Source organism: Perca flavescens, chromosome 1, assembly GCF_004354835.1.
Source record: "Perca flavescens isolate YP-PL-M2 chromosome 1, PFLA_1.0, whole genome shotgun sequence".
Classification (NCBI taxonomy): Eukaryota; Metazoa; Chordata; class Actinopteri; order Perciformes; family Percidae; genus Perca; species Perca flavescens.
Genome location: NC_041331.1, coordinates 22661204 through 22679692, shown reverse-complemented (window position 1 = coordinate 22679692; position 18489 = coordinate 22661204). Strand labels below are relative to the sequence as shown.

The following is an 18489-nucleotide window of genomic DNA, read 5'->3' as shown; positions in this document are numbered from 1 at the left end:
CAACTGAGAAAAACATTTTTGAGTCACAGCATGGCATTATTGGCTGGAAATACAGTGGCAGATATTTGTCAGATTTCTTGCTGCCAGCAGTGACGGTGCATTGCACATTTACAACTGCAGCCTGCAAAAATATGAAAATAAAGTCTAACAAATTGCCTTAAAACCGTAAATCCTCTGCATTTGATATGAGGTGAGCATTGTTTGACAATTGCTTCACTCTTAATCACACTCTTGTTTCTTTGTGTGTCTGTTTGTCTGTCAATGTCTCATTCACCTCTGCCTGGCCTGGGCGCTGAGCACTGGGCTGGATATGAGGGCATTAACTTTGCTTCAGTGCACCGCACCATTTAAAAGGCAGCACAGCGCCAGCCCCGTTTGCCACAAGGCTTGTACAGGCTCATTGCCCAGGGCGACCGGGCAGGCTGACCCAGGCTAGGCCCAGATGTCAGGAGTGGAGGAAGGCGTCCTGGTGCACTGTGCCGATGCTTTCCAGTATGGCCCAACATCTGTCTCATCTGCTGGCACCCAACCTGCTCTGCTCTAACCCCTCCTCTTGCCTTTCTCTATTTCTCTATCTACAGTATATATGTTGAAGTCCTTCTCTATCAGTTTCTCTCTCTCGCACATACACACACACAAACACAACCCATCTTCTGTAAGTGTGTGTGTGTGTGGGTTCTCCAGGCCCAGGGGCCCCAGAGCCAGCCCTCCCATTCAGTGCATCTCCCTGCATTATCCACTCTATCTGTCCATCTGTCCCTCTGTTCACCACTGCCTCTATCCAGCTGCTCACATAGCCGTCCTATTAGCCAGCTTCCACACACAGCTAGCATTGCTGCACTGCTCTGGGTTACCTTCAAAGACCGAGCTCCTCTGCTCATAAACACAGAAACAGCTGCTCTCTACAGTATGTCTGTTCTCTCTTTTCTCCCCTCCTCCTCTCTCCCTTTCAAAGTCAAAAGTGCTTCACTTGTTAATGATGGAAGCCGTTTCTTCACATCTGTACTACATAGACATGTACATCCAAACAAAAGATAATGTGCGGTTTGCTGCTCTCCCACTTTTTTCCTGTTTGTCCCTGACTGTGTAACACTCTTTCTTATGACTCCAGTCGTCTAAGCCTCTGAGTACTCCTTCAGATGTGTCTATCTGCTTGAGATCTGGTCCGGGCTGTCGATGAACATGTGGGCTGCTTTTTTCTCTTTACAGTGGGAGCATGAGCTGAGGCTGGGCCCCGGTTTATCGCGGGCCTATAGAGAGATGCTGTAGAAAATGCGGTGGATGGTAATTGCCGTGTTAAGTCTTAACTCAAGCAGCTCTACTTCCAGTGCTGAAAAGCATAGGGATGTGATGAGCTTGGACAATTCATGGGAAAAGACAACACACTGACAGAATGAGCAAAAAAAAAACTAACAGGATGGGAGTAATTCAGAGAGAAATATACAAACTAAGATACTTAGAGATGTGGATAGGAAATTGGAAAAGCAAGCCAGTGAGACAGAGACAGCAAGAGATAGAAAATGGAGCTTTGACTGAGTGAAAGCACAGGGTTTCTATTTATTTAGTCCTAACAGTGATACTGCATACAGAGAACCCAGATGTTCTGTTTTATCCAATAATACTTTCTTTAAGATAGCTTAAACCCTAAAGTCTGCTTCCAATGAAAAAAAAACAGGACTTTCTCAAAGGTCCTCCTCCTGTTTACTGATTCTGTAAAAAGGACGGGTGATATATATTAAGTTCATATTGGCCTTAAGTAAATTGTTTTTCACTTGGCAACCAATGCAAGGTATAGTGTACAAACAACAAATTAAGCGTTATCCCAAATAGAAAATTCTTTTGTGGAATTAGGAAAATTCCCTTCTTGTCTCTTTACTCAATTGAATAAAGTAGGTGTCCGGACAGATTGGGGTACAATCTGAGCACAATTTCCTCTGTTAGGTGAGAGGTGTCAGTTGTAATCAGGGAAGGACAGGCAGGGATGGCGCCATTGTTTCCTGCTGGTCCTGGGCTCATCCCGGCTCTGTGTGGGCACTAATGAAGAGGGGCATGTTGCGCTGGGATAGTTTACCCGCCTCCTCTCCTGCGAGTTGAGGACGAGAGCCAATCTGTCAGGAAAACATTGAGTGAAATTGCCCTGTGCTACAGCAATGCCCGGTGACAGCCACTTGCAGACTGCCAGCCACCGGAGTGATGCTACCACCCCATATTGACAAGCAAATTACAGTCTCCAACACTCAAACGCATCCTGGAAGATTCATTTACATCCATCAGCTCTATGCCTTTGTTACCTTGTTGGGTTTTCTTCTCATAGGAGAGAAAGGGCAGGGAACAGGGGGGAGGATCCCAGACTGTTATGACAGAGGAGATTGTGAAGAGGCTACGTGGCCAACATTAAGACTGACGGAGCGGCTAGCCTCTCTGACTGGATGGCTGATCACATTACCTCTGCAGCATTGTGGGAATTAATTCTTCCAATAAGATAATTTTTTAAGGTTCATATATTGCACAATCTAAACTGAGGAAATTGGTGAAAATTATACCTTGCCATGCAGCTGACAGGAAGAGATATTTTAATTGGGGGGTTAGCCTTTTCAGCCATATCTGTGTGTGAGGGGGATTTGTGTGTGTGTGTGTGTGTGTGTGTGTGAGGAAGATGAAGAATAGGCTTGGAGGTGAAACTAGGAAAGTTCAGGACAGTTTAAAGGGTTAGTGAAGTATTTTGCTTGATGATGCATGCAGAATAAACTCAGTAGTATGATAAGTAATAAGCGGGTGTGGCTTCAATCATCTTATATTTTATTTTAGTCATGTTTTTATTCCAAATAATCTTACCAGTGGCGTTTAAATTACAAGTTGCATCATTAAAACACTGGACATAATGTGCTAATTTCGAAGTAGCTTTCCCATTTTATTTGACTCCAGGAGCCCTAAGACACATCTAGAACAGTGACAGGTACTTCACTGCACTACTTTCAACTCAAACTGAATAACCCAATTTCTTATTGTGTTTCTTTTCTTGTGATTTTGTCATTAATGAGAAGGACATTTGTTTCTGCTTCCTTTGTACTCATAAGTCAGTCTCACACACACACACACACACACACACACACACACACACACACACACACACACACACACACACACACACACACACTCGCGTATTGGAGTATACTTTTCAATAGTTTAATTTTGAAGAAGTAGTGCTGGTGCTATTATTGCTTTAAAAAGGGAGAAGACAACTCTAACTTAATTTCATGTCTGGCTTGATATGATGTTTTTAATCATAGCAGGCTCCCAGTGCTTTGTAGAGGAAGTGGTGGCAGTCACATGGTTTGTTGATCCCAGCTATGTAGAAAAGGGCATGTTTGACTTGCCTTGCTGTTTTAAGGGGAGCCTCTATGCAGGGTAAATAGCAGCCAGCAGGCGGAATATGTGACAGGCTGACAGACTTCAATTAATGGAAAATGCACCTCTTTTTGTTTACTGTGTTCTGTAAAGGTCAGCCAAGTCATGGTCTTGGAGGCACTGTTTTTGCCCATTCCCAGGGTTAGATACATAATCAGAATTAATCACTCTAGACCCGTCTCCCCTCCTCACCCCAACCTTCAGATATATGACTGTCATCTGACCTCATACACCATTATAAATAGACTGTGCATGCCTGTCTGAATTACCACTCCTTTCCAATGGACTTTTCCGTGATACACAACAACTAAGTGACCCATATACACTCCAGAAACATATTCACATACGCAGCCTCCATATTTCGCTCTCACGGACACGTCTTTAAACATAAGCAGACTCATTGAACACCTCACACGCTTTCAATAGCTCTTCTCGTGGCTGCATAATGATGCACAGCTCTTCAGAGCCAGCTGCATGCATTGTTAGAACTTGCCAAGGCTAGTTAACACTGATAGTGGTAGCCTCAAAAGGACAAATGCCACATATATCAGTGTGCAAAGAGTTTTCCCACCTCAGTCTTAAGCCATCTTGTTTAAGCTTGACATACTTCTTTCTGCTGTTGAGCATCGCATGTTGCAGCTTTCAATAATTTCCCCCTGTTGTTGACAAAGCAGCAGTGGCCACTTAACCATATGTCAGAATAGATGCTTTTTAATGCTTTGTTTCCTTCTTTTGTTTGCTAAGAACTGGATGATCATTTCAAATAGACTTAAGATCTGCAAGAACTGCAAAGGAAACTGATAATTAGAGTAGAAACCAACAACAGTGCAGCTGAATAAATGTTATTCAGCTTCCCGTTGCTACTTGTGTTATTGTTTTTTGTAAATAAAAATCAGTAAAAAGTTTGCAAGGGAATCATTATCACTAATTTGTAAACAAAGATCAAGCACAGGCTAAGGGGAAGCCCTGGTAACAGTAGTATTTATGATAGTAACAACTTAAAGTATTGCATGAAGACACTTATCTATATTAAACATTATGGCCTCAGGTTAAGCCCTGACTTGGTTTCAGCTTTTTTTAAATGCTGTGTGAGAAAAGTCCTGGAGGAGCCTGTAGGGCTTGGAGCCTATCCCAACATTTTATGTGGCTCAAAACCCCTACTCAGCCTCACTTTGTATAACATACCATGAGTACATATTCAAATTACTCAGATGTTTTTGTCTATTCTTTCTTCTCATTTGTCTTCCTCACGGAGATAGAATAAATATTACGGCGGTTCTACTAGATAAAAGCAATAAGAAGGAGATTCTTTGCTTACACAGTCAATTGTCTTCTGATAAATTCACTGGCAGGTGATTAAGGCAACCAAAGTGATTCTCATTCCCTCTAATAACTATTATCTTCCTAACTCCTCTGTCTGGCAGAGCTAGTGGGGATAAATCCTCTATAAAACAGGATAAATTACATATGTAAGGTGATAAGCGTGTGTGAGCTGGGGGCCTCCAGGATTATTAAGTGTGCAGCTCATTACTTAGCGTACAGCTGCTTAGCCATCCTTTTTACCCGGGGCTTGGCGGGCGTCCCTAGCATTCTTTGTCATAGCACTGTACATACCTGAAGCTGGAGGGGGCTGAGTCCTGACGCTGCTGCAGCTGCCATTGTGGATGGAATGAACTGCACCGGGTAGTTATCACCTGTCAGAGAGGGAGAGAGAGACAACAATGCGTACAGGTTCAGACAATGAGCCGGCCCACAGCGACCAGGCAAGTGCCAACACGGATCTTGGGCCCTCCACTACTTTGCCACAGCAATGTGGCACATTGCAATGAGCCCTCGGCTTCAAGCCCAAACATCTGCATTAACAAAAGGGTGAGCTGGTTTCACTGGAGCAGGATTACTTAAAAATGTTCCACACCATTCCCTCCTTCCTCCACCTGCACAGTACTCCTCCTGGAAATAACTACTACATAATTTAACAAGTTATAAGTTCCTGTTCCTGTGTGTGTGTGTGTGTGTGTGTGTGTGTGTGTGTGTGTGTGTGTGTGTTTGTGTTCACAATAAATGTTAAATCTCTCCTCCGGTATTCAATTAGCGATTATGTAAAAGAACCAGCATGTTCTCTCAGGCATTTCATACAGCTGTAGACTTGTCTGGCTATTGTTCAACACTACATTGTTTGTTTCTGAGTGATGGCTTTGGCAGCACAGTGAAAGCATTTGAATGCAAACTGGTTAGAACAAGTGTGTAGTCACAATAACAAGGTTAAAAAAAACACATACATTCTTATCTCGCTATATCACTGTGATCAAGAAAGGAAGAACGGGTGTTCAAATAGCAGCACAATTCATTGCTATTCACTACTGTTTGCCTGCCATCAGCACGTTTGTTAGACAGGGATATAAAAACGGCTGCTGTATGAGTGATATCCATGGGGGTGTATAACTGAGTACCAAACACTTTCACACACTCAACCTAGTGTGTTGAGACAGACAGAACAGCCCCAGTGAGACAGGGCAGCGCAGCATTCATAGGGGGGAGGTTGGTTTGAAGCATGTGTCTGGAGGAGAGGAGGTGGGGTGCACAGTGGGAGTGGGGAGGGGTAGTTGGCCTTCGCTCAGACCCCACTTCTGCCTGTCACTTCTTCTCACAAACATATGGAGCCATTAAGCCACAGACAAGGTAAATGTATATACCTTCTCTTTCACTTTGCCCTCGCCCGCTCGCCTCACTTTGCAATCTTGTACAGCACAGCACAATGTGATACAAGCCATGGAAATTCAATCCCCATTTAGTAGAAAATAAAATCACACAGCAGAAGTGGTTTCAAATAGTGCAGGGTTGGATGTGCTGGGGTGCACTGTGGTTATTTCTACACCTCCTTTTTTTGGTATCACTTTCTCTCTTTGTGCTGTGTGTGACGTAGGATTGGGAATAATAAATGGCTGGATGTCTTAAGATGTCATGTGAAACCTGGGGAGAGTCATGTGCTAAGTGAGCACACCACCACTGCTGGGGGGTCTCGGGCTCCAAGGTCTGGGTCTTGGGTGCACACAGCCGAGGCACCAGACTCCAGCAGAATGGGCACTGTGCCAATTTAACGTCACTCGTGAAAGGGAATTACATTTAAAACTATGTTTTTTATGTAACTGGCCATGGCTGATCCCATGCCCAGAGCCTGGTCTCTGAATGCTAAGGGTGGGGCTGAGGGTGGGGGTGATGCAGGTGACGCCATGGTCACAACAGGCTATATTTCCGTGCTCATGCCGTGCCATGAAATATAAGTAATAGATCTGCTGAGGGTTGACAGATGTAGCTGAGACCTTTCTTAGACCAGATCAAATGATGATGAATGAAGTATATGACGGCAACCCTCAAACTTGCTCTTCTCTTTTCTCTGGCTTTTAAATTATATTTTATTACCAAAGCTGTTTGCAGAGAAACAGGCTTACATGATAATAAAAATACATGTACGTCATTTTATATTGTTGAGATTGTATCCTCACGTATATCTGATGAGGCCATAGAGTAAAAAATAAACTGAAATCACCAAACTTGATTTAATTTTAGTAGTTACACAAGTTACATTAAATCAAGAAAAAAAAATAACTATAATTTGGTAAAAATACAAGATTTAAAATAAAATAGAGGAATCTGTCAGCGGGATGTCTATGAGGAAGACTATGGGGTCATTCTGCAGGTCCATTAGAGGCACATCAGACTGAATGCTGCCACGTCTGTGTACACTGTGCAAACAGACAGGGATGTCTATTTGTTTAAAAGATGAGTTGATGTTTCTATGACTGTGCTTGTCTACCATGCAACACCAGGCCATTGAGCACAGCCAGTGGATGGGGTGATAACTTACCACTACGGTGCCAGAATGACTCTGTTGCCATGTGAGCACCACAGGGCTGGGGGTCATAAGCAGTGGTCCCTGGGAGCTTTCTTATAATGATAACATCAGATTAGTGTGCCTTAGTCTTGGAAGTGAATGCTTGGCCACTCACTACATGGAGAAAGGACACGGCAGCATCCTGTATACCCTGCAGGTGGTGGCGATAACATTGTACTCTCTGGATATAGCGTGTATATTGTGTTGGAAGGGGAGAAATAATAGAGGTTTTGAAATACCTCTTCTGGCTAAGTCATTTTCAGACCCCCTTTGCTTTTTCTTCATGAACTTATGAATTATGCAGGAACTATACACACGGCGACCCCTGACCATGATTCCATAATAGCTCCTGTTATTTGAACTAAAACATTTTCCGTGTCAAACCTATTGCAGAAAGCACACTAGTAAAAGACTCCCCCTGAGGCACTTTGTTTAAGCTGTCATGGCTCCATAGTTCCAAAATAGCTGACTTTCTTTTTCATCCTGTGGTTTTATAGTTAATTCATTAACTGCACTACCACACCTTTTAATGTCTTCTGCTGCTGCGAACCTGCTGACTTCCCAGTGTTAATTTTTCTGTTTTCAGTCATCTTCCTTGTGCTGGTACTGTTTTATAACAGACAAGCAGACTTTCCATTTTCAAGCTGACTCATAAATCCTTTTCTCTTAAACAGTGAGGTTTTCATCAACACTGTCTCCTATGTGCATGTTTAGGAGTGAAAATAGAAAAACATTTTTAAATGTACAAATTCAGTTTAATTTGATTAAATAACTAATAGACCCGTCTAAAAATAGCTAGGCTCTGGGACAGAGTAAGCCACGTTAGGGGAAAAGCTTAGACTAAGAATAAGGGAGCAATTTGGGCTGTGGATATTTTGCTTTTATATTTAACAGAAGTACAGTAGTATGTGGTGGCACAGCTTCAATTTTCACAAGGATATAATTGTGTACGAGGTTACTGCTTTGGCAGGGCATCAGTCAACATGTTGCAGCAATCTTTTCTTTGTTTTGAAGGCTTCTCTTTTACTCAATTTAAAAGACAAAGGAAGAGAAAGAGGCATGCTGTTACAGGCAATGAAAACAGTTATACATGCAGGGAAACCTGTTCCTTACACCATCCACATGCTATCAACCTTATAACTGTCTTTTAAATACTTCATTTCACTATCAAAATAAATACTTGTGTGAAACCGTAAGAGGGCAGTAGCTTTTTATGCCAATAACTATAGGAAGATGTTTCATGCAGGGTTCATCTCTTGAGTTATTGGATCTCTAACAGTGGATACTTGAAAAACGATTACAGCCAGCACACTCCTGAAATAAACTTTCATGTTGAAGAAATGTTGACATTCCTCTGCTTCTCTACCCATGTCCATTGTTCCACATGGACTAGAACAATCCCAGGCCTTGGTCTCAAGTCCAAGTTCAGACAGAGCATAGCATGCCCCTGGCCTCAAGTGTGAATCACGCTTTTGTTTGTTGCTTTGTATGTAAGTGTACGCAACTTTAAGACTAAAAATCATAATCATGAAAAAAAGACATGGCAAGCAGAGAGAAAGGGGGAAGGGTAAAATGAAGACTTATCTGCAAGCATACCTGGCTTATAAGACATTCCTGGAGGGAAGAGAAATCCTTGCTGGGCGGCTGCCGCTGCTGCCAGAGTGCGTTGGTCGTGTGGAAAAATGGGGATCATGAGCGGAGGCATGTGACCCTGGACCTGCTGAACAGATAGGGAGCAGAGATCAGAGAGAGGCCTAAGCACAGGCATGGTACACAGAAACACAGAGCCCACTCAGGGGGAGGCAAGATCACAGCTCTTGCTAACATGTGCTGACAGGGGGCTCCGCGGCACTGACGGCCCTCGTGTGCTCACACAATACCTGGCTGAGCTACGCCTGCTCTTAATCCAAACCACAATTTCACCTCGGTACATCAAAGGCCCCCGTATATGCACATTGTTCCAGCATGAGTTAGAGGAAGTGACATGCAGGACAGAGAGCAGAGAGGCTCAGTAGGTCCGTACGGCTTCTGTAGAGAAGCACTGTACGTGTTGAAAGAAGCATTCACAGACACCCTTGCTGTTCAGTAGACACATGTTAGCAAGAGGATTGTTAAGTGTATTACACAGGAGACCCTCACCTCAAAGGAAGATCAACAACTCACATAATCTTGGATGATTATTTATTCAGATGATAAAAGCCTGAAGACAATCCAGACATTTACTACTAACTGTTTTCAGCAGAGGAAAAATAGCAGGCAGTTGAAAAGGGCTTGCCGCTTGCAGTATTTCATTTTAATGTCATTCTCCTGACTGTCTGTTCCACTCATATATTAACCTTCACCAAGTAGTCTGTTGCTGACTCGCCTACTGGGAATATCAACCCAAACTCCCTGCATATGTGTATGTGTGTGTGTGTGTGTGTGTGTGTGTCAAGGGTGGGTGAGTAGCTTATGTCTCAAAAAGTGGTGTGTGGGGGGGTTTTGCACACATGTTGCAAGGTCCAATCTTACTGTCATTCTCTGCTTCCTGAAACTCTATGATGGGGAGCAGCCCGGCTAACATGGGCCTGCAAGGGTTAATCTAGCACTGAGCCAGGCCACCTCAGGGGAACCTGCCTGGAAAATGGGTTAATAAAGGTCATCCCCCAAAATAAACACTTTACAGAATGTTTCTCCATTCATCCCTCCTTAAAATCAACTCGCAATAAAACGGGTCTGGGTGCAATTACTGCCGCTGCATTGGGGCATGAAATCAACCTGCTCTGAGCAATGACTTCCCCCCCCATGTTCTGGCTGAGATCTGCTATGATCTCCAGTTTTTCAGCCCGTGCTGCTCCCCCTATAGACCCTTTACCGGTGTAGTTGCACCCAGTTTCTCTCACAGCTAGCACGCTAAACCTACTTAAAACTACTTTATTGATCTGTCCAGAGGTGCAGAGCTAGACTGAAAACTAAATAAATAGAACCATTTTATGCCTACTGAGCTTTTACAGAAGTGCAAGTGCAGAAAGTGCATTATAGAAGAATAGATAAGTATGTCATTCTTCCAAAAGTAATTCTGTAAAATGTGCTGTTGCTGAAGAAAAAATAAATGGCCAAGGAGACTGCGACAAATGACCTTAAATAAAACATTGCTTTATAGGGATTTGTGTTCCAAGTTTCCAGGCTGAATGGATGAAAGATGAATCTTGGCTTTGCATGTATGGAACATATGGAAAAACACAATAATTAATGTCACAACATGAGGTAGGGCCAGTGACAGGCGGGTGGACACTGGGGAACACAGCTTTTCTCTGTCTGTGTGTTTGGACTGTAAAACCAGATGGAGTCTGTTGCTGAATGTGCGGTAGTCACAGGGCAGAAAAGGGCTCCCTCAAGTCCACATCCCTCCAAGTATGTTACAAGTGTGTTGCATGGTAGTTCATACACTTTCATGAATTAACGTGCCTCAGCAGTAAAAAAAAAAAAAAAAGTAACTTTTTTTCCAAACACTCTCCTGAGTGAAAACATTTTTGCGAGACTGCTGTACATGTGCAACTGTACAGTGTATTGGTCTAATGTAATGATGTAAGACGCCCATACCATAATTCTGATCCTTTTTTCAAATGATACCAGTAAAACAAATCCACAACCAGCTGCTTCATGAGAGGAAACTATTTTGTTTCATTCAAACAATCGCATAATTTATTGGATTTTAATTATTTTTAAAGACAAAATGTGACTGCATTAATTTATATAGAACTGAATCATACAACAGAGGTGTACATATTACAGTATACACAGCATGTATACCTAGAGACAGCCAGCAAAAGGCATAAGATACCGGACGTATTTTTCTCCAGCACTTAATGTAAATGATATCATTTCATCTAGGATATCAGCTTTTATTACTGTTATTATTTTAAAATATGGAGCAGAATATACAAGATTCACCGAGGCAAGACAGAGTGTGAATGTGCGTTGAAGGGGAAATAAATGCATTGAGTTTGAATAGCTGTGATTTGCAGTAATGAGCTCCACGCATTAAAGTTTAATTTACGGCAACTAATGTCAGAGAAAGGCAAATCAAATTCTGAGGAGCTGCAAGGTGGCAACAAATAGTGTAGGTTAGTTGAGCTGTCAATTAACAGCTGGCACAGTGGCTGAGCAGATTTAACATTTTCACATTTTTTTACTGTTAAAGTAGAAGAAAAATAAAGTATATTTTAAAAACAGAGACAGAACGAAATTGTGTTCATATGTGTAGCTTTCACTCTTCCTCTGTTACTACAAACCCAACCCCCGCCCCCCTCCCCTTTAAGAGTTACCCTCAAGTTCATCTATGTATGGGCTGAGTGCCCAGGATATTTCTATTGCCAAGATGATCTTGAGGAGTCTGAGAATGAAGTGGAGCAGATGTGAGCGGGGCACTTGGGCAGCGTCCTCCCTTCTCCTCGTAAATACAGCGGCATTGTTGTGCTGGCACTGCTCTTCCTTTGTCTTAGCACTGCTAAGTACTGGATAATGTAATTTCACACCATCTGCCCCCAGGCTTCATTAAAGATACATGAATGGGCTATCTTATGAGGAACAGGTGCTATTGTTTGTCCCTTAAGACCCAGCACTAAGGACCTGACTCGGAATACTTGAAGCGGAGCATCTGTAGTGATCAGTCAGACAGACTTGGCTGAGGCCCCCGTCTCTGCCAGCAAGCACTCCAACAGAGGTTTCTCGGGGAACTCAGCCGCCTTGCAACATGTATCATCAATTCAGATGACCTGATGAAGTCTGTATCAGGCCAGCACACAATCTGTTTCCCTCTGAAGGAGATGCTGGTGTTTGATAAATAGAACCAACGCAGTTCTACTGCGAGTAGGATACCATACATCTCATTGTAGAAGAGCTAATTTGGTTTATTTTAGTCTTCTTTTTTTTCACAAGAACAATTACAAGACAACTTATTATTTTTGCAATATTTAGTTCAGTCACACCGTTTTTCTATTGTAGTTGTACGTTTTTTTGCCACATATGAACTCTATTAGTTTTGCGTTATTGTGTGTTATTGAGAAAGGCTTTTTTTTTATTATTAATCGTTCATTTCAGAAAATAAAACTTAAAGTGTACAAAATAACCAAGTTCAACAAGAAAGCACTTGCAGTAGCTTAGCTGATTGTACAAGGGTTCACAACAGCAGTCCATCCTGGGATTAGACTGCAGAGGAAAATACAATAGAGTCAGACAGCTCAGACCAGACTCTCATCTCTGATGTGTAAATACACAAGGTATAAAAAAACGGGGTAGACTTGAAAGAGCTCCCTTTACTTCTACTAGCACTTAAAACACATGCAATATGCACACACAACCACACGCGCACATATACACACACGTGCACACACACACAGTCGGCTTTAATACTGCATTAACCCATGAATGATGTACTTTTGCTACTACTAGATTTATTTTTTATTATTCCTATAAGGCTTACTCGTGGTGAAATGCAAATAGCATATTTCAGATGAAAGATGCACTTTTATGATATTTTTTGGCAAGCTGTGTGATTAAAAAAACATTTTACACTTTAAAAGTATTTCTACAGACCTGTATGAAGCTCAGGTATTGCCGTAAAGTATTTGTGTCAATGAAAAAAGTGAGTGGTGTTGTTTTTAAAAACGTGGAAGCATCCACCTACAACCCACAAACAAGCAGCTCCAAAACACTGAGTGCTAATGGAGATGTACAGCGCATTACAGCACTGACTCTGGCCGCTGTCAACACCCATGTTCCTCACTGTCTGTTATAGCTTCTACAAAGCACCCAGGAGGCCTGAAAACCCCCTGCTGGCTTTCCCTCTGAACCCCCTTACACTTCCATGCACTGATCCACACTCAAGTTTGCTACTCGCTATGCACCACAATGTGCTATGTGAAGGAAACTGGGAGAGTTTTTGTATTTACTGCCAGAGGCAGTCAGTATTAACAAGATTAAAAGACAAAAAGGGGCAAAAAAAACACAAACCTCTACCTCATTCTCACCGTTTCATGGTTATTAGCTCGAAAGGACCTGTGAGATCCTGGGTCTAACATCCTGATTAATTGCTGCTTGACACCTTTTAACACACCTCTCACACATATGCTTATCTTGGATATAATCTGCATTCATTTGCCTCAATTAGACTTGTTAAAAGTAAAACCCCTTCAAGTATTTTATGAAAATACTGACAACAATACAACCCCAAGCAGCCAAAAATTTCTGAGGAGCTCGTGGTGATGATGTTCTTAATTCTGTACAATCATTTAGATTATAATAAGCCCCTTTCCCATTAAGAAAAGATCACAATCACCAGTAATCATTTAGAAGAGGACTCGCGTTTCACTGACATCTCATTTTAATAAAATTACTTCCACACTTTAGTAGCTGTCAGATCCGCAGCTCTCGCTAACCTTCTCTTTCACATTTTCTATAGGAGGGGTTCTGTAATTTCACCCACGGAGGATAGACTCCAGCTGTTGCTGTAAGAACTGATAGTTCACACTTTGTTCCCCCCCTGCTCTCCGCTGAGCTGCACACCGAACGCTCTCCGAGTAGAAATCGCCTTTTGTGATCCATTTAAAGGGAAAGTGATCTTGAGGAAGCTGGTAAGTCTGGCTACATCCAACAGAAGCACACACAGTAAAACTGACACTAGACAGCAGGATATGTTTAACACCCGCCACTGTGTACACAGCCCGCTGGGTGTACACTGTACTGGAGCCTAACCAGGAGGAAAATCACTCAGTGGAAGCACTTCTGGGCTGTTGAATCCTCTTGTGTTGCTTCAGGATTTTTCCCCTATGAAACAATGAATGGTTTTTAAGCACATATTACTCCTTTATACTACAGGTCACTTATCAGCCGGTTATACTACTGCTGTACACTGAACATGGCAGACACACAAATTGATCGAACAGAGATGTGATGGTGTTTGGATTTGTCTGCAGTTAATGGTAATCAGACAAATAGATCAATAGATTTGAACCAGACTTTGATGCTCCAGACTTCAGGTCTTCATATTACCACCCTCTAGACTGAAGCACATTATTCCTGCTGCTCTGCTCTGAAAAATGAGCACGCCATGAATGGGGAGGGCAACTACACTGGAGGGGTTCAGGTCACTAACAAAGGGCCCTTGTCCTGGTCAAGTCTCTGACCTTTCTCCTCACTTCCTTCCTGAAATCGTTGCACAGCACCCTTCCCTACAAAAGTCAAAGATAGACAGCTAAAGCCAAAAATCAACAGTGTATAAGCACTAGCCTAAATAGAGCCCCATGCTATTTTCTCTGAATTGTTGGGGTACAGCTCGAACTCTGACAGCAGGCACTGTTTGCTCAGGTTTGAGTGTAACACTGCGCATCAGTCATGCCTGTGTGTGTGTCACACTGAGTGCTGTTCAGGATAAAGTGCAGCGAATCCAGACACTTGAGTGAGGTCAGACCATCCAGAGGGAATAACCAATAGATGATTTCTTGTTCCACTAATTCCTTACACAGTAAAACAAGCCTTCTTGGAAAACAGCCATTCCAATATGTCTATATTAAGTCGATGGGAGCTTGAAAGCAGTGTAGTCCAACCCTCTGACCCGCCTAACACACCCCAACCCAAATCCCTCCACTCCAGCCCTCCTCCATCTCATCGTTCCTCCTGACTTCTTTGGAATTCTGGATAAAACGGCAGGCTACGGTTTGCTTAAACACACTGCCTGGCCTTTACAGGATTCCTGTAGACTGCTCTAATTTAATGTAGTTTCAGTATTAAATGTTGTAGGAAGAATAATAAAAGCTTGAATTAAAGTATGACGCAGAATGGTAAAATTAGGCATACAGAAGTAAGTAAAACAAACACATTTATAGATAACAAGTCAGTGCATGTGCAAGGACATTTACATTATTCATTGGGACAGAAAATACAAAACAAAGATGCAAAAATGCATTTCTAAACATGTAATGTGATATATCTATGTTTAGTATAAATTGTGTACATAACGCAAATTGTGCTGATTCTGAACGGTTTCTGTCTTAAAAAATAGATTTATATAGAACATACATATCAAAGTCAAGACTTACTGTAAGGTATGTTTTTCCTTTTTGAAACCTTTTTTTTATTAAGTGGCCAACAAATTTTCATGCTACAGCTCTCGATTCTGAACACAGAAATAGATTGAGTCAATTAAAATGCATCCTGCACACTGACATAATATTAGAGATGTTCCGATACCGATACCAGTATCGGTATCGGCTCCGATACTGCCTAAAACGCTGGTATCGGTATCGGGAAGTACTGGAGTTTATGCACCGATCTGATACCACGTAATAAAGCCATAAAGAAAATCTACATTAAAGTAGTTTATTTATGTTCTTTTTCCGTTATAACTGACTGTCAAACTGGAGAATAAAAGAAAGTTCTACGACATTCATTGTTTGTGTTTGTTCATGTTTCAAAAAGAGTTTAACCCGAGCCAGACCGACAACAAAGATAGAAATCATGTCACATCCATACAGGGATAGTAGTATACAGTTGTTAAAACTTAATGAAATATATGACACTCTGGTATTGGATCGGTACTCGGTATCGGCCGATACGCAAGTTCAGGTATCGGAATCGGTATCGGGAAGCAAAAAAGTGGTATCGGGCCATCTCTACATAATATAAGTCAGGAATTGTGTGCACACAGCAACACAATCCTGCATCACACCCTTAAAATACTGATTCTTTTTTAACAGCAAATACATCCTTACTTGGAAGTAAGAATGAATAATTTTTTTTTTTTCAAGGTCTGGCCATTATATTAAGGTTCACAATAAGATGGCCAAATCCACGGAGACTTCCTCAAACAGCATGTGTAATGATGGTATTGAAGAGAACAGACATATACAAATGCACAATTGGGTTTGTGATCGGCATCATTTTGCTGAAAATACATCCTCAGTGTATTGAAATGGGAATAAGTGAAATGCCTCGGACCCTCATTGCAGGAGGGAGAGTGAGGTACTCAAGAACGTTGGACACGGGCTAGTCAGATAACCAGCTACAACCATGTGATGCGAACAGGGGGAGTGGAAAATAGAGGGATTTAAGTATGTGAGGCTTATTAAATAATGTGGTTGTTAAGGTTTGAAATATCACATCTTCAACACTTTGGAGCAAGTAGAGAGACATAAATGCTCTGTCTGTCCACTGTTAACTGTTTTGTGTTGTATAAAAGATTAGAAAATATATACTGTATATATTCCCTTTAGATTAGGCATTGCCTGTGTTATATTTCAAAAGCATGTTTAATTCTTTCATTCAACATTTATTTAAAATTTAAAGGAAAAACCTCTTTTGCACTTATGAGAACAATGATTTTATCTGACTGTGAAACAGAAGACCGGTCCTAATTTGTGTAAGGGTATTGTCCACACTACGGCTGTGTTTCTCCTCTGTCCCGTCCTCCAGTCATAGACTGAGGCTCTGTCTTTACTATTACCTCCCAGCTGCTGGGGCCACACATAACAACAGAGCCCATTCAGAGCAGGCATGTCAGGAGGGGCAACTTTATTAGAGACACAAGTGCATTGAGACTTTCAGACATGCTCAGATATCATCGCCTAATGATGATTTTTGTAAAAGATCAAAGAAGAGAGGTACTACGATGGCTTGTTTGAAAAAAGGTGTTCAGATTGAATTGTATTTAAAAAATACCAATGAAATTAAGGAAATGTTCAAAAGAAGAAGAAAAAAATAGGTATCTTGGAGAACTGCATAAAAATAAACAAAAACTCTACAGTTCTATTTTTATGAAAAACTGCAGGACAAAATAGCTCATTCATTGTGTTCTGTTGGGGAATGCTTGGACTCTCCCCCGCCCCAAAAACAAAAAGCTCATTTTTTGCGTTGGCCATGGGCTGAATGCTTTGCTTTGCCACCCCAGCCCTAAGAAAACACGCACCCCTTTCTCCCTGCCGGCTGCCAGTACACAGTAGAGCCTATTAATTCAGCTCCTTCTCCCTGTGAGTGTGCCCACTGCTGAGGACGATGGCCACGCAAAGCCAATGCAAAGACAAAACAGTTTGCACAACATTAGCAGAGAAAACACAGTCCATGCAGAGAGGGAGAGGAAACTAAATCAACATCACACTGGAGGATGTGTTCTCCCTCAACTGATATTTTCCTTGCGAGGGTTGGGGTACAATGAATGTTAAGTGTAGGCGCTCTGCCTTGATCCAAGGAAGGATTGTGGAGCTCTGAACAGGTGCTTTATTGTGATATTTAGACACAACATAAAAGTGCTTCATTCATCATATTTGTATGTAAAGAAAAGATGTTCAGTTATCAGGATCATTTAGCCCCATGATGAATTTAAAAGGCAAATTCACATTCCCATATGCCTGCTAATCCTCTGTCATGTGTCAGTTATTCTTGTCACTTGTGAGAACTGATAGAAGGCTGAAAGTTTGTGTCATAAATTAACCCGTCCCACGGCTGCTTTACAAACCCCTCAGGTGACTAATTTTAAGTAGACCCTCAGGTGTGATTTCACACATTACAGCCGTTCATGTAGCACCTCTCAGATGGAGCCTCTTAATTATCGCTGCTTAAACTGCTGAGGTGTCTGAATACAAAGGGCAATTACACAAAAGCATGGCTTTATTGTGTTATTTACAAGAATAATGGATCTACATGTTTGTCTACTTTCTACCTCATTGGCAAAAACACAGTACAAGCAAACATATGTTTCATTTGACTGCATCTAAATACTCAATAAAGCCAGTGATCAGTTGTTACACTTGTTTACACTTGATTACACTGTTACACTGACAAAATCAGTTTTTTTCACACAATCTACTCTTAGTTTAAATCAATACAATTCAGCAGTCTTGCATGTGTACCATAACTTAAAGATACACACTTGTGTTCAGTATAGATGGTACATTTCATCTACAAAAAAAGGAGACGGCATCATGAGCTAATGGGACAAAACCCACAGACCCCAGACATTCAAACAGCATCTAATGTTTATATTCCTAAAGCAAGACTTTGTTTCAACAGACAAATAGCATTACATACCAACTGTTCATCCACTTAGCTTCATTTTCAAACCAACACCGTCACTGCTGAGGTCGTATCTAATACACCTTTTTGCGCATCATTAAGTTTTAACAGGGCCGAGATGGCTTTATTGTTTAAACTGCACA

General features: G+C 41.8%; 1 protein-coding gene across 1 annotated transcript in view; it reads right to left on the bottom strand.

The window, feature by feature from the left end:
• Nucleotides 1-18489, bottom strand: part of sox6 (SRY-box transcription factor 6) — a 135122-nt gene that overhangs the window by 31630 nt on the left and 85003 nt on the right. Inside the window, 2 exon segments of the mRNA XM_028568814.1 lie at nt 5023-5102; nt 8897-9017. Coding sequence (XP_028424615.1) covers nt 5023-5102; nt 8897-9017 — 201 coding nt within the window.